The sequence below is a fragment of the Cavia porcellus genome, unplaced genomic scaffold (genome assembly GCF_034190915.1).
Source record: "Cavia porcellus strain 051 isolate PalLab524CR breed Dunkin Hartley unplaced genomic scaffold, mCavPor4.1 scaffold_1, whole genome shotgun sequence".
NCBI lineage: Eukaryota > Metazoa > Chordata > Mammalia > Rodentia > Caviidae > Cavia > Cavia porcellus.
Window position 1 is genome coordinate 135,051,813 of NW_026947484.1, and position 16,536 is coordinate 135,068,348.

General features: G+C 37.3%; 1 protein-coding gene across 1 annotated transcript in view; it reads right to left on the reverse strand.

The window, feature by feature from the left end:
- Window positions 1–11,803, reverse strand: part of Ampd1 (adenosine monophosphate deaminase 1) — a 38,644-nt gene extending 26,841 nt beyond the window's left edge. The window contains exons 1-3 of the mRNA XM_005007890.4: window positions 11,658–11,803; window positions 6,046–6,226; window positions 4,520–4,685 (exon numbers count right to left, since the gene is read on the reverse strand). Coding sequence (XP_005007947.1) covers window positions 4,520–4,685; window positions 6,046–6,226; window positions 11,658–11,679 — 369 coding nt within the window. The 5' untranslated portion in view covers window positions 11,680–11,803. The remainder of the gene's footprint in view (window positions 1–4,519; window positions 4,686–6,045; window positions 6,227–11,657) is intronic.
- Window positions 11,804–16,536: the final 4,733 nt, after the last annotated feature.

The following is a 16,536-nucleotide window of genomic DNA, read 5'->3' on the forward strand; positions in this document are numbered from 1 at the left end:
TAAGGTAGAAAAACCTATCTGTGTGAACAGAAAACCACTGGAACTTATCAAGAATAGTACCAGCTGCACAATACAACCATTGAGACATAAACTGATAAATTAATCAAGCTAATAAAAAGTACACATTTATCAGATTAAATCAGGGGCATATGGGCTCTTGATGCATCAAGCTGTATTGAAGGAAGCAAGCCTGTGAGCTTATTAGACACACACTTGATCAGTAAATGATGAAAGTCCCTCACCTGAAGAACTGGCTCTACACATGTGGAAGATTAAAAGTAGACCCATATCTTTTACCATGTACTAAGTTAAAATCAGAATGGATCAAAGATCTTAACATTAAAACAGAAACATTAAATCTGCTGGGAGACAGAGTAGGTAAAACTCTTGAAGACATTGGTGTAGGCAAAGATTTTATGAACAAAAGCCAGATTACACAGGAATTTCTCAGAGAATCAACAAATGGGATCTCATCCTACTGGAAAGCTCTTGCACAGCAAGAGAAACCATCAACAGAGTCAAGAGACAACCCACAACATGGGAGAAAATACTTGCGAGCTGTTCCTTAGACAAAGGATTACTACCAAGAATATACAAAGAACTAAAAAAAATGTCCAAAACTGGGCATCTGAGAAGAATACACACTTCTCAGACGAAGAAAGGCAAACAGCAAATAAATATATGAAAAATGCCCAACATCACTGGTCCTTTGAGAGATGCAAATGAAAACAACAGAGATTCCACTCCACCCTGGAAAGAATGGCTAGTATCAAGAAATCAACCAATAACAAATGGTGGAGGGGCTGTGGGGAAAAAGGAACCCTTTTCCACTGTTGGTGGGAACGCAGATTGGTGCAACCACTGTGGAAATCAGTATGGAGGTCTCATTCAACTCAGCCATTCCCCTTTTGGGTATCTTCCCAAAAGAATTAAAAAATCATGCCACAGTGATATAACTGCACCCATGTTTACAGCAGCACAGTTTATAATAGCTGGATCTTGAAAACAATCTAAATGCCCATTGGCTGAGAAATGGATAAAAAGGTGTGGTATTTTTATATAATGGAGTACTACTCAGCCATAAATAATGATAAACTGGACACTTTTATAGGTAAATGGATGCAACTCAAGAACATACTCATTAGTGAAATAAATAAGACACACATGTGTAAAAATCATATTGTTTCATCAGTGTGGCAGGCTGAAAGAAAAACGTGTATGTATATGTATATATATAAATAGTTAAAATAGTTATATTATTGATTTCTCTGAGTTTGCTGAAAAGAAAGATTTGTACTAGTATTTTTTGGACAATTGAAAGAAGATGTCTTGTGCTCTGGATGAATGATTTGGGGATGACAATGTGCAATGTATGTACCGTTGTTACCCCTTGATTGATGTGCTTTGAAATTGTTATAGTTTTTTCTTCTTTTTTTCTGTTTATCTTTGAACAAAATGGATTTGAAAAAAAAAGGAAAAAAAGAAGCCCCCTCACCTGGACATTATAAAAAAAGGGGGAAGCTAACACTGTTTGTAATGCAACACATTACATACAACACATACCAACCTATTATCTCATTTTAAAAATATTTTATTTTATTTTGTATTTTATTTTATTGAGATAGGCTATATAGTTTAGGCTGGCTTTGCACTCACTATGTAGCCCAGGTGGGGCTCAGACTTGCTGTGACCCTCCTGCTTCTGCCTCTCAAGTGCTGGGATTACAGGTGTGCACCACCACACTGGTCTCAACCCATCATCTATTCAGACCACTTGAGAAATACATCATGGCGTCAACTGGCCACAAAGTCAGGCTGTCCTCCCATGTCAGCTCAGCTGAATCTCCCTGTTTGACATGGCCAACTGGAAACTGCCTGTGGTAAAGATGGGCTTTGCACATCTTCTGCACTTTCACAAGCTCCAGTCCTTGAATAAGCTTAGCCAGGCTCTTAATCTTATTTGATTATCTGAAGTGATTCTTTGACATTTGTTAGCTCTCTGTCTTTGCTTTCAATTTTGCTTCTTTGAATTCGGAAGCAAGCCTCCTTTTAAATCTCTCAGCATTTCATTTTTATTTTATTTTATGCTACTGAAGGTTGAATCCACGAATGCTGTGCCACTGAACTACATCCCCAGTCTTTTTTTTATTTTGAGATAAGGTCTTTATAAATTATCCAGGGTTCTCTTGAACTTGTGATCCTCCTGCTTCTGCCTTCAGAATAGCTGGCATTACAAGTGTATACCACTATGCCTGGCTTCTAGTCATCCTGTAACCTATATATTATCATGTGGCATGTGACCTGAGTGTTACAAATATTAATTAAATTGGAATGTTCTAGAAGAACTTGTGATTGGTCTCAACTTTACCATATGCCCATCTGTAATCCCAGCACTTGGGAAGCTGAGGCAAGAGGATTGCCACGATTTGAGGCTAGCCTGAGCTACTTAGTGAGTTCAAGAACATTCTGAACCACATAGCAAGACAGCAAAGTGTTGTTTGAAAAACAAAAAAGAAAAAAATCTAGAATATTCAGTTAACTAAAACTGATGAAACTGTAGAAAGTCACAAATGTCCATGCTGTATTATTGATTCAATAAGCTTGCTCTCAATGGATTAAGACACAAAAATTTGTCCTAATTAATCCAATTTTTCCCTTAGAATTTAGGATTGAATCCAGGGCCTCCACACTGAGCTGCATCATCATTCTCTCTCTCCCTCTCTTTTTAAATAGGGTCTTTCTACTTATTAAATTGCCCAGCCAACTCAACCTTCCAGAGTGCTGGGATTACAGGTTGGGGTCACAATGCCTGTCTAGTTTAACTATTTTTATAAGGTCTGTTGACCTTAGCTGAAGAAATCTGTCATAGGTGCTAGGTCTGTGGCATGCCTGTACCATTGCCACCTAGTGGGCCACCAGGCTATCAGCTACTCAAGAATAAGAGCTGGTTCTTCTTCACCTTCACATCTCAGCACTTAGTACAGGGTTCCAAGCATGGAAAGGATGATTCAGTTGAATCAGTTCCTTATCAGGGATTAAAGGCTTTGGGCTTTAGTCTTGACTTTTTTACCTCTCTGTTTACATCCCAAGGGTTCAAACTGGTTTGGGTAAAGACCAGAACCAGCTGCAGTGTTGCTCAGCACCGTATCTGCTTTATTCACCCAACAGGTACAGCAACCTACTTGTTTTACAAGTCTCTAGGCCAAAACTTCAGGCATCTTCCAGCTCTCAAAGGAGGAGTAACTACTCCTGAGGTCTGTGGACCTTGTCCTTCCTTCATTTGCTTGCTTGCTTTCTTTCTTTCTTTTTCTTTTTTTGTTTTGAACAATGGCAAAGTTACATATTTATTAAAGTAGGAAAAAAATTAGAAAAGTAGGGAAAGAAGCTCTAAAGAGTGACACTTGGTCAAGCAAAAGTAGGAAAAGGGAGGAAAACATAACAATAAAAATATACCCTGTATTTAAAATGGGCTACCATGAAGAGTCATGATAGCCTATTTCCTTCCTTTTCCTTATTTTTATTTCTAAGTACATAGGTATCAAGATTGTCCCAAATTTATATATTCTTTGGAACCCTGGAGTTCTACAAACTATTTCCCATGTTTTTAGCACTATTAAAATTTTCTTTAAATTATTTAGTATCTAAAACTGCCATTTAAAAAACCCTGCCATTTGCAGAGCACCTGTGTTATTATATAAATAAATAAATAAACAAACAAATAAATAAGAACGGTTTGCATTTCATTGCTCTGGCACTTATAAATATCCTAGGACTTACTCTGACTAGGTCAGTTACATGAGACAGGGTTTAGGTCTAGTCATTAAATCTATATTTGGAGTAGAGACTGATGACTAAAGAACAGTTTCACTAATATCATGCTGATACTGCAAGTGTATGTGACAGATTTATTAACTGAACAACTGTTCTGCATAGGACAAATTGTTAGTAACATGAGTTTATAAATTACTGTGATATACTAGAGCCTGTTCCAACAATAATATACTGGGTAAGCATCTGCAATAAAATTGGAGAGGCCAGTTGGTGAAACAATGATACTCCATGAGAATTTTCTAACCTGTCTTTCATCTTATTTTGTTCTCTTTTTTTCTTCTCTTCTACCTTTCTTTCTACTGATCTTATTTCTTTGGTTTGTGCTATTGCCTTTCTCTTTATTCGAGGTCTCCCTTGAGTCCATCTTTCCCCAAGAGCTCCCGTGCCATGGCTCCCTTTCCTGTTTTATGATGTCATCAATGAGACTCTTTGGTCCTGTTGCCAAAATCTGTACAATGTATCCTGGGGAACATACATTGCATTCTACTACATATTCTCCATTAAAAAAAAAAAAACTAGGGAAAGAGAAGAAATTGCATGGGATGTTAAAAGCAATACAGACAGACACACTATATTGTACTGTAACGCAGCAATGAAATATAACAAACACAAGTGAGAGAAGCAGCAGCTAGACATGTCAAGCTGAGTGGCTTCTCAGCACCTATGTCTGAGTGACAAGGACAACTTACCCCAGAAGCATAGTCCCCAGTGATCTGCACTCTCTGAAAATCAGGCACAGTCTCATAGGTTGCAGATGAAGAAATACATTCATCAATATGGGACAGTTTGGTAGAAGACGTTTCACTTAGTGGAATTGACAGATTCACAGTCTTCCGCCCTCTGAAACGCCTTTTTCTGTTTTGAAATTAAAAAGGAAGAGCATTTAGCTTTGTCTAAGTCGGGGCTTTTATTACAATAGAGGGCTGTTTCACCATATCCTTTAGAGGACAAAATGTGAAAAACTAAAATGTGGGTTGGGTGTCAGAAACAGGATATAAGCAGTGAGGGAGAAGATGTCACTGAAAACACTGACAGGGTTCACTTTTTTGTGTTTATAAAAGTGGACCTTAGGGAACATACTAGAAGGTGTTTAGCATGCCACCATTCTTTCTAGGCAATTCACTCCTGCAAAACAGGCAGTCTAGGGGACCATAAAGAACACCAGTGGTGCCAATTACTATCTGTGTTATTTTGTCATGGTCCTTAAAATTTTGAGCTTTCATCTCCCTATCTGAAAAACAATGGTTTAATAATAACTACTTCATAAGATTTTTGTGAGATTTCGTATATATAACATGCCTGGCACAGGACCTGGAGCTCATCAGTTGCTTAATCAATATTATGTCTTCAAATCAACAAGTATTTACTGAGCTCCTATTCTGACATAAGGCTTAAGTTAGATTCATTCAGGGCATGCCAGAGGAGGTAGTTTATTGAGTTTATTATTTGTTTGTTTTCTTAGGAGTAGGAAAGATTTATTGAGAGAAAGCTCCAGAGATAGGAGAGATCCATAGTTTATTGCTGTTTCTTTAAAGATATAAAGCAGGATGTGGCTGGTGGGATGCGGAAGGGCAGGATGGAATGAATTTCAGGTCAGTAGTTTAAGTTTGAGGACTAAAATACAGCAAAGTGATAGTGAATCCTAGAGTAGATCAAATAAAGGAAATACAGTTAGTTAAGAGGGCTCTCTGAATATTATTTGGAGGAAGAAGTAAGTGTGAAATCATGAGCAGGGTATCAGGGCAGCAATGGAGAGTTGCGTTTCTAAAGCCAAGAAACCTTCAGACTGTGGTGGAAGACAGTATTCATGTAAGGAACACAACACTAGGTTTGGCTAGAAAACAGAGTCTAAGGATGAAAGATCTTGAATTCTAGTTTGTATGACAATTGCTTGTCTATTGAGCAGGTTCACAGCAGCTGTCAGCCCACTTTGGTTTGGAACAATTGCACACATAGGTCAAGTGGGTAGCGTGGCTTTAATTTAAGGAGATATAAATAAGAGTAGGAAGCTCCCTGCATTCTTTCTTTTCTATCACCAGTATTTTACCCTAACATGCACAACAGGGGAAGTGGATAAAAAAAATAAGAATTTCTAAACATGGCAGAGTGCTTCCTTTGGAATGGACCATCATTCAGAGAGACGGAACCATATCTACCCTGACATTTCTCCCCTCCTGTGCGCTAACGTACTCAGAATTCCCTTTATACTACTTACCTATGGCCATCAGTGAAGGTGGATTCAATCTCCTTGTGGAATATATGTGCTTGCATCTCGTGAAAAGAAATTGGACAGATCTCATCCACATCAAAGGGGGAAATTTCATGACGGCCTCCCTCATCTTTGACTTCAGAGGCAAACACTTTTTCAGCAAAGCTACGCATTGCATCATCAACTTCTAAAAGAAGTTTTCACATATTAGTATTCAAGCCCTTTTCCAAAACTCATCTTAGACTCTGTTGGGTGTCAGGCATAAAGTTAAGCACTGCAGTGGCTACATAACTGCTCTGCCCTCCACCCAGTCTCACTAAAACACTGGAGCTTGGTGCCTGCTCTAAGTTTTTTTTTTTTTTTTTTTGGTGCCGGGGATTGAACTCACAACCTCATGCTTGCCAGGCAGACACTTAGGCCACTGAGCTAAATCCCTGGCCCCCAGATTTTTTTTATGTAGCTTTGAAATCTTCATTCAGCAACATGAGTCAGTCTCACAGCACATTTCTGGTGGGTCCTAAAGGAAGTTGGGGCTCTTGTAGAACCAATACTTAATGTAAGATCACCTGGTTCTTGCAGGGTTTAATTTGACAGTAACTATGCAACAATACTTCCCACTAGGTTTGTAGTGTTTTTGCTGATTTTGGATAGTTATTGGTCCTTGGAATTTTCATTTTTGTTTTTTCCTAAGGAGAACTAATGGTCTCACTGGTCACTAGGAAATCGATACTTCTGAGAAACAAATGTGTCTTTCAGGACCTTTCTTCCTCTGACAGTGTGTTTCTCTCACATATCATCTTAATTTATTCAAAACCTGAAAGCTTGATTATATAGTATGCTATTATGTGAAGGAAGGAAGCCACTAAAATTTATTATGTGTTAGGCATCCCACTTCTTGTGGGCATGAGCTTCCCGTGATGAATGACCATTGGAAGAATAGTTTACTTTTATGTGCCTTAATTTCCCCATTCTTCTTCTTCTCATTTTTTTTTAAAGTTTCACTTGGTAGCCCGAGCTACCAAATTCATAGTGATTCTCTCTTGCCTCAATCTACTTTTTTCCATTCTTAAAATGGCATAGATGTCACCCTTAGCCTGACAATGTTCAAGACCCTCAGGATACAAGAGAATAAGTTTTATACAAGGTTTCAAAGATCATCAAGTATCTGCTTTTCTGATAAGATCCAGTGTATTTACAGCTGAGTGGTCATCACCTCTAATATTTCTTAAGGCCTCTTGGTATTTCCAGACAAGAGCTGGTAAGCAATAATGAAAATGACAAACAGGGGCAATTTGGGGGCAATAATAGGAGATACATTCCTCCCACAGGGTAGCAGAGCGCAGTGTATACAGAAAAAAAGATCCCTCCATGCCATCACTGTCTACACAAGCCTCCAAAGGCCACATTGCTCATTCTGACTTTAAGTGACTTCAAAACCTGCTCCGCATTTACCAGCTCTTTCATGCTCCTCTTTTTCAGCTTTATCTTTAAATTGGGGATGCTAAGATCTACCCAATCTCACTCACACTTGTGACAGATACAATATGTGAATAAACTTTAAGAAAAATAAAACGGCAAATTAAATTGAATGATGGAGAGCCAGGCGTGGTGGCTCATGCCAGTAATCCCAGCACTTGGGAGGCTGAGGCAGGAGGATCATTATGAGTTTGAGACCAGCCTGGGCTACAAAGTGAGCTCAAGGCCAGCCTGAACTGCACAGCAAGACCCTGTCTCAAAAAGACAAAAAAAAAAAAAAAAAGAATGATGGAATTTGATAGCTGTGGTCAAACATACATTTTGTATTTGGAGTTAACTTTGAGCCATTAAGGAAATGTTAAATGATACAACTTAGCATAGGATAAAGCATTCATTAGAAATGATAGCAATTCATTTGTTACTTCACCAGCATTAACAGGTCAGCTAGTTTTAAAATCGTGCCTTGTCACAGCAGAGTTAACAGTCAAGCCCACTATGTTGGCTAAAAGCATGCATCTGTTTGCCTTACTATACCCAAACACTTCCTGAAACTGAAAAGCATTTTTGGATGCTATTACAGTTCTCTGGCAATCATTACAATCTATGAAGGAACAAACAGAACGCTAAATAGGTACCACTGATGGCTAAGAATACCTTCCCAACCCACTGCCAACTGATCCCCAGAAATAACACCATTCATCCCTGAGCATCACAAATAGGCACGTGCATCTCAAAGATGAGTGCAAACAGGAGTTACAAGCTTCATGCAGCATGAAGGGCAAAGGGGAATAGATCAGTTGGTTATGATGTGAATGAAGATGACAGTGCAACAGGTTTGTCATGTTGCGCTGTGGCAATGTTGCTGATGACCTCAGAAAGCATAATATGGGCACAGAGATGGGCCCAGAAACCAAATGCTGTTTGCTTGATACTGGCTCTTAAAAAAAAGCATTATCTGGGAAAAATATTTGTTTCATACTTTTCTCCTTGATTTTTTAAATGGTACTGGGGCTAGAACATAGGACCTTGTACATGCTAGTTATGTGCCCTACCATTGAGCTACACACTGTGGTTTCATACTTTTAAGGTTCTATCTCCCTAACCACAGACAACTGAAAAGTAGAAATTCTATTCCTACACAGTTTACATGATGAACGAAAATTATGTGGTTGGTATTTTTTTCTACTGAATCAACAACCAGTTATTTGACTTTATGCAACCACAGCTGAAATTTGATCCTTAATTCGAGAGCTCTGCCTTTTAAAAATACTTTAGAGAGGGCTGGGGGTTTAGCTCAGCAGTGTAAGTGCCAGCTTGGCAAACAAGAGGTCATGAGTTCAATCCCCAACACCAAAAAAAAATAAAAAACAAAAACAAACAAAAAAGCCCCCCAAATCTTTAGGGAATGGCGGTTATTCTGGAAAGAGTGAAAGTGGTATTTCAAAAGTTAAGCAGAAAAAATTTAATGACAACCTGAATTCAGGAAGGAGAAATAATCCCCTCAGGGTTATGTAGAAATTACTACTTTTTAAATATATTGTTAGAGGTAATGGAATACCTGAATGGCAATGTCTTGAAAATAAGATATATGCATTTGGAGAGAGAATAGACAAGAGAAAAGAGAAAAGAAAGTAAGAAGAGAGGGAGGAGGAGGAAGAGGAAGATGTGAACAAAGAGGAGGAGGAGAGTGAAGAAAAAAAAAATAGGTAGTGAAGTAAAAGGGAAAAAGCCATGACAGCGATGTGATCCTGAGCAAACCAGGTAATCACTGTGTTCATCATCATGACAGCAGAATATTAACAGTAATAATTCTTTGGAGAGTTGATGTGAAGATTAAAAAAAGAAATATCTTAAAAGCTACACAGTACTATTCAGACATTGGAATTACTAACAGGAAAAGTGTAAGATTCTTGAGAAAAGTACTATCATGCTTTTCACCCAACAGATCCAGAAAAATATGCTTTTTTTTCAGCAGTCTTTTTAATGTAAAGAAGACAAGGTTGTTGGCCTTCCATCAGCTACATTTCATCCTAGAAAGGTGCTCAGAGGGAGGCTTATTGTATTACCTATCCGTCAGGAAAACAAGCATAATTAAAGGTGGAGGGGAATGTGTAACACAGGTCATGGTTTTAACTAAAATAAATTCTTATTTTATCTGTTCACAACACCTTTTTTTTCTCCAGAGTTGAAGATTAACCAAGGCAACATTCAATAGATTCCCTTGGATAATTTATTTCAGAATTTCAAGTAAGTACAAAGTTTTCTTTTTTAAAAAAGAGTGAAGTTTGTTTTGGCTTTAGTTTTTTTTTTCTTTTTCTTTTTTATCGTACCAGGGATTGAACTCACGACTGCCTACTTGCAAGGCAGGCGCTTATGCCGCTGAGCTAAATCCCCAGCCCCGGCTTTAGTTTTTGTAAACCAAAAAAGCCATGAATTTGTATGCTCAGATATAGGATATGTAGGATCATTATTAATCTTTGTTGACTTCCAAAAGTATCATTTACCAAACACTGCTGAAAAATAACCATGTTTCTGTATTAAGGAACAGTATCGCTTCTTTGATAACCTGGCAAATGACAAGAATAGTCCAAAATACTCACGTTTTTCTTCTGCTGTATGAGTAAAATAAAACAAGTAAGATATAAAATATGAACAATTTTTATAAATCAGAACGGCTATTAACTGAGCTTTGGAAGATAAGGATGTGGACTGGCACAAGGAAGTGGGGCAGTGGAAGGATTGTGCCTCTCTCTCCTAGCCTTTCTTGTTTGTTGCCTCTGGAGATACTGGGGATATGATCGTTATATAGCCTTTTATTTTAAAATCGGTACCGGGGATCGAACTCACGACCACGCGCTTGCAAGGCAGGCGCTTAAACCGCTGAGCTAAATCCCCAGCCCTGCCTTTTTCTTTTTGTTTCTACTTCACCTTTTAAAATTTATAAGCTATAAATTACAAGTTATAGACATTAATTTTAAAAGATCCTTTCCTACGTTCTTTTGTGGTGCTGGAGATAGAACCCAGAGTATATGCTGAGCATATACTGTACCATTGAGTCACATTCCCAACCCAAAAGATATTTTTTATAAACTGTGAATTAAAAATTATTTTTCCCAGTACTGGGGATCAAACTCATGACTTCAGGCTTGCCAGGCAGGCGCTTGGGCCAATGAGCTAAATCCCCCCGCCCATTAAAAATTATCGCTAAAAACAGGTCATCTGGTAAACAGTTTAGTAACACCTAACAAACACGATCCCACAGAAGATATTGTTGGGGCACATCTACATTTATAAAAAGCTGTAGAGAAAACTAAGAGATTACTTAAGAAAATTAAAATGTTATACATCCATTTAAAATGGTGTTTAGTTTTTGAAATACCATGGTAAAATGGTTAAATTAGGTTGAGCCACAACATTATCCTACTCAAATCAGAATATAAGATTATACGTACAGTATAAACAATTGTTTTTAAAAGGTCCTTATTTTGCATAGGAAGTTGATTGGAAACATTAAAATGTTAAGAATGTATGAGACCACAGGATGCTAGTGATCTCTTATTACTATTTTCTTTTTTTTTTTTTCCTTTTTATCGGTACCGGGGATCGAACTCACGACTGCCTGCTTGCAAGGCAGGCTCTTATGCCGCTGAGCTAAATCCCCAGCCCCCTTATTACTATTTTCTAATTTTTTCTAAATTAATAATTATATTTTGATGTAATTTTTTCTCTATTTTATGAAAATGCATTGCTTTCATGGTATAAAATACTTTTAAAATTACACTGTGAATAAACTTGGATTGTAAACCATCAGAATACATATTGTGTTAAAAATTTCTGCCATGCTCATTTTTCACTAATATTATTAGCTATAGTATAGGCTCCTTCTTAGAACTGACAGTACAGATTTTATCTACACTGGCATAATAGATATTAAATATCTCAGTTTCTAAGGATCAAGAGAGAGGCAGTTTTAGAAAATTAGCTTCTTCCCAAAACTAAAAAAAGAAAAAAAGTATCTTCTCTTTCTGAAATATAGTAAAGCTATTATGGATCCTAAACAGAGGATTATCAGAGCTGACATGATAAAAGGAATGGCTGCATAGGAAAAAACTTGAGCCGTCTAAACACTTTTCCACACCTACCTGAAAGTTTGAACAGAGGCATTGTTGCTGGGACCCTTGGTTCTAGACTACCACAGCAGACAGGAAGAGAAACAGACTGCAGGATGGCTGAGTGACACTATATAAAACATCCTGAGATACTCATTTTATTACTTTGCTTTGCCCCCTGTAATTTGACCCTTCTCTGCTAAAAGGAGAGATGAGCTTTGGACCTATTTATAGCTTTAGGCAATTGACAGTGAAAAACAGGTGAGGTCTTAGTCTTTATTTTGGGATTTTAGAAAAGATATCTGTAGTGGGCCAGGGACTGCATTGCAGTACACTACATATTCCTATAGATTGGATTCTCATCAAGGGTAGGGTGCTTTTTTGGGACTGGTAATTGAACTTGGGACCTTATGCTTACCAGACAGATGCTTATGCCACTGAGCTATCCCTGACCCCAAGGGTAGTTTTCTTACATGATGTAACCCCTGACAATTTACTTTTCCATTCTATTGAAATACAGGGAAGTCATCCAGGCTTCTGAAAAATTAAGATCCACATGGTTTCCCATCACAAGAAAAGCTCTCAGTGGTTGGTGAATATGCTGTTATATTCAATAAGCTCTCAAAACATACACAGTATGCATGCACATGAATGCGTGCATGTTTTTATTTGTTGTATGCCTTTAGCTTTAGAAAATTTAACCAGGCTTGTCCTGGGAAATGGCACATCGGGAAAAGATAAGGATCAATAAAATAACCTTTGGTAATGAGTGCTATGAAGAAAACAAAACAAGGTGTTATTTTTTGATGCCTCACACAGACTAGGCAAGCAGTCTACCATTGAGGAATACTCCATATATTTCTATCCAGTCTATTAGAAATCCAGCAAGAGGATTTCTAATGATGAGAGATTACTTTCAGCTATGTATAACTGAGGACAGGCATCGTCTCTTCTCAGAATTGCTCAGCAATACTAGTCATAGAGCTCACACGAGTGTCTTGGATCATCGATGACCTAAGGGACATAATATATGTTTAGAAAAATATCCATTCCCAATTCCTACAAAAATAATTTGAGAACTTGGGTGTCATCATCCACGCCTAAAATCCCAGCACTTGGGAGGTGGAGGCAGGGTTGCCTTCAGCTTTGAGGGCAGTTTGGGTTACATCGTGAGACTCTGTCTCAAACAAAACAACCCCATCACAAGTAACTTGAGAAATCCTTCAATAAACTTCATATAGTTCAACTTCTGGCATCATCTTAGTTATTTCATGGTTTTACTCCACTGGTGGTCTCCAAAAGTCATTTGCTTATACATCTATTTAAGGATCTAAGCCTTTGCTTGTAACATAGTTAGTTCATGCTGGGACCAGTTAATTGAATATACAGTTTGAGATTAGCATGCCAAGAGACAGAGAAGAGAGAGAATAGAAATTAGACCACGCTAAGAGTCTTCAATTTAATCATAACACCGGAGACTCACTGAAGTTTTTAAGAATGGACTGTTATAGTTGGCCTTCATGAATTCTACACCCATGGATTCAAACAACCACATGCTGAAAAAAAGAAATTATACTGTATCTATATTGAGCGTGTATTCTCTTGTCATTTGCTAAAAAAATAGAACATTTATGTTTTTATTGCATGTTATCAGTATTCTAGAGAGTCAATGTATATATAGATTATATGCAAATAAATATCACGCTGTTTTATATAAGGGGCTTGACTGGTGAGCCATAATTTTCTCAGTAGCACATTGCTACCTTATGACAGACTGTGTGGAGTATTGAAGATAAACGAATAAATGAAGTATCAAGCATGATCGTTACAGAACTTACACAAATAATTAGACACAAATAACTTACATAAACCATGAAATCCCAGCAACCATGTGGATCTTAGACATTTCTTAGGGCTTTGTTCTATCCCGAAAAATGGTTTGATTTCAACATATTAAAGAGTTTTAAAAATTATTTACAAATGATTTCAGAAGGTGAAAAGCCCTGTAACTGGCCTTCTGAATAATGTCTAGTGTATTACTGCTATCTACCAGCACTGGGACTAGCTGGGGCATTTCTTGACTAATAGTACAAGATACTCAAACATGTTATTAGCATAACTTGGGCCTAAATATTAAATGTCAAACTCCTTAAGCTTTACAGGCAAAACATGCATAAATTTGCAAAATCTGGGAGCTAGGTATGGTATCACCGTTGTAATTCTAGCACCTAAGAGGCTGAGGCACCGATTGCTACATAGTTTAAGACTAGCCTGAACTACACAGTGAGACCTTGCCTCAAAAAAACCTCCAAATTTTTAACAACATCTCTTGATAAGCTAGGCACGGTGGCACATGTCTGAAATCCCAGCACTTGGGAGGCTGAGGCAGGAGTATTATTGTGAGTTCAAGATCAGCCTAGGCTACAAAGTAAGCTCAAGGCCAGCCTGAACTGCACAATGAGATCCTATCTCAAAAAGACGAAAAAACTAAAAATACAATGTTTAATAAAGATGACAGGTTTTAGTCTTTGAACAACAAAAAAAGATTCTTAGAATCACTTACACTTAATGTGACTTTTAAACTATCTTTTGTCTCACTGATATAAAAAGTCATCCCAAGCATGCCTGTAATGTGGAAAAAATGAACTATAACCAAAGTGTTTAAAATAATGTGCTAGTTTGCTTTCAGGCCTAAATATCAGACATTGAAATTCACACACTTCAATTTCCTAATGAAAATTAGAAAAAAAACCCAGGAACATTAGGACCAATTTTATCACTTTCACATCAGCCATTCTGGGAAAACTGCTTTACCTCATTTGCATATTTCAATCTGCCTCATCTTTCAAAATTTTTAAATTTATGTATTTGTTTTTGAGACAGGGTCTTGCTATGTAGCCCAGGCTGGCCTCAAACTTGCAGCAATTTTCCTGCCTCAGCCTCTCAAGTACTAGGAATATAAGCATGCACCACTGTTGCCTGGCAATCAACATCATTTTATGGCTCTACAGGCTACTAATTTGTTGCAAGTAACACTGCCACTGAAATATTTAGTAAAACAGATTATAGGTAATGAATACAAATTCATATTGTCGAGGCCAACTGTTAAGCTACAATTTGTCTAAGGATTTAGTAGAGTAGATGAAATATGAATGGCATGATTTATGAAGTGAGATTAGCAAGATTTGTGCTCCCCATGAATAACAAAAAGCTGAATTTATTCCATGTTAATATAGAATCCTTGACATTTTATGGCTTGTAGGAATCATTTAATAGTACTTTAACTCCTAATGCTGTAGATGTTTGCCCCTTTTACTTTGTAAGAGTCTTAAAGTAGATAATCATAGAAAATTTAGTTAAAATGAGACTAATTTCATTCTTTTACATTCAAAAATTCTCTCCCACCACAGACCAGTAGTTAATAAACTGTTTTGATCCAAGTGTGAGTTCATCATGTCATAGAAGTCTCCAAAAAGAATCACCAACTCACTGTATCAGTTTCCAGTTCAAAAGCTTTTGGCATGAGAAAGAGCATTTTTATCTCTATTTTACATCCAATTACGTGGGTTTCTTTTTGTTGTTTTTTAAAAGTAAAAATGTCACATTTCATTGTTTAGGTACCATTCTCTAGCAGTTTTACAAAATGATCACTAGCAAGGCTCTTTTTTTCAGTATTTATGGGTATCAAACTTATGTTGACCTGTTAATGACCTTGAGTATTGCTTGCTAAGAGAAATGAAACCTGAACAGTACAAGATATACACAGGAGGTTCCTTCATAGTTCCAGTAAGCTTCTTAATTTTTCTTTTTTTCTTTTTTCCGGTACTGGGGATAACCTAGAATATATATTCTACTAGTCCCACTTAGGAAACAGTATTTTTATCACATGCATTTCTCAAGTTAAATTCAGCCAAATCATTAATGTCCCTTCCATATCACCTTAAGAAAAAGAAGTGTTTAGTAGAATAAATCAAGCTTTCTATAACCACAGTATTTTTTTTTTTCCTGGTACCGGGGACTGAACTCATGACCTTATGCTTGCCAAGCAGGTGCTTACGCCACTGAACTAAATCCCCGGCCCCTTCAGTATTCTTATTATATAGTATTCAAATACATAAAGTCTACATTTGAAATCATTCCTTTATAACTTTATCTCCTTAATTAGGGTTGAAATCAGATATCCTAATTCAACTTAGTCTCATATTTTGCAAATGAAGAAAATATAGGCCACAGTAGTAAAATTATAGTTGGAATCCACATTCTTTGGCTCCTACATCAATATGCTTTCCACTATACCAACTGTTAAGCAGTAATGTAAACAAACTGAACCATAAGAATCTTTTTCTATACTGGAGACTGCAGGTCAGTGCTTTACCACTGAGCTATATCTTCAGTCTTTGATATTCTGAGGCAGTTGCCCAGGCTGGCCTTGAACTTTCAATCCTGTTTCAGCCTCCTGAGTAGCTGGGATTACGGACATATATCACACCTTGCCTGGCTCTTAAAAGATAATGAGAGTTATAAATCATTCCTAATAGTTTAAAGCAAATGTTTATAGATCTTATATAGTAGTCCCAACTTAACCACAAGGGTTATGTGCCAAGACCCCCTAATGCATCGATGGTAAAATTTTTAGTTTCCAATGATAACAGCCCTCTGTGTATATGTGCCATAGATTTCCCACCATCACACCAAATTTACCAATTGTGCTACAAAATCACTGTATTTTTACCCTAATTATACTGTTTTTTCATATATATCCATGACATATTTTGATTTATAAATTAGAAACAGTAAGAGACTAATAAGTAGGTCATACACAGTGACCCATGCCTATACTCCCAGCACTTAGGAGGCTGAAGCAGGAGGATGGCTGCCAGTTCAAGACCAGCTTGAACTAGCTAATTCAAGG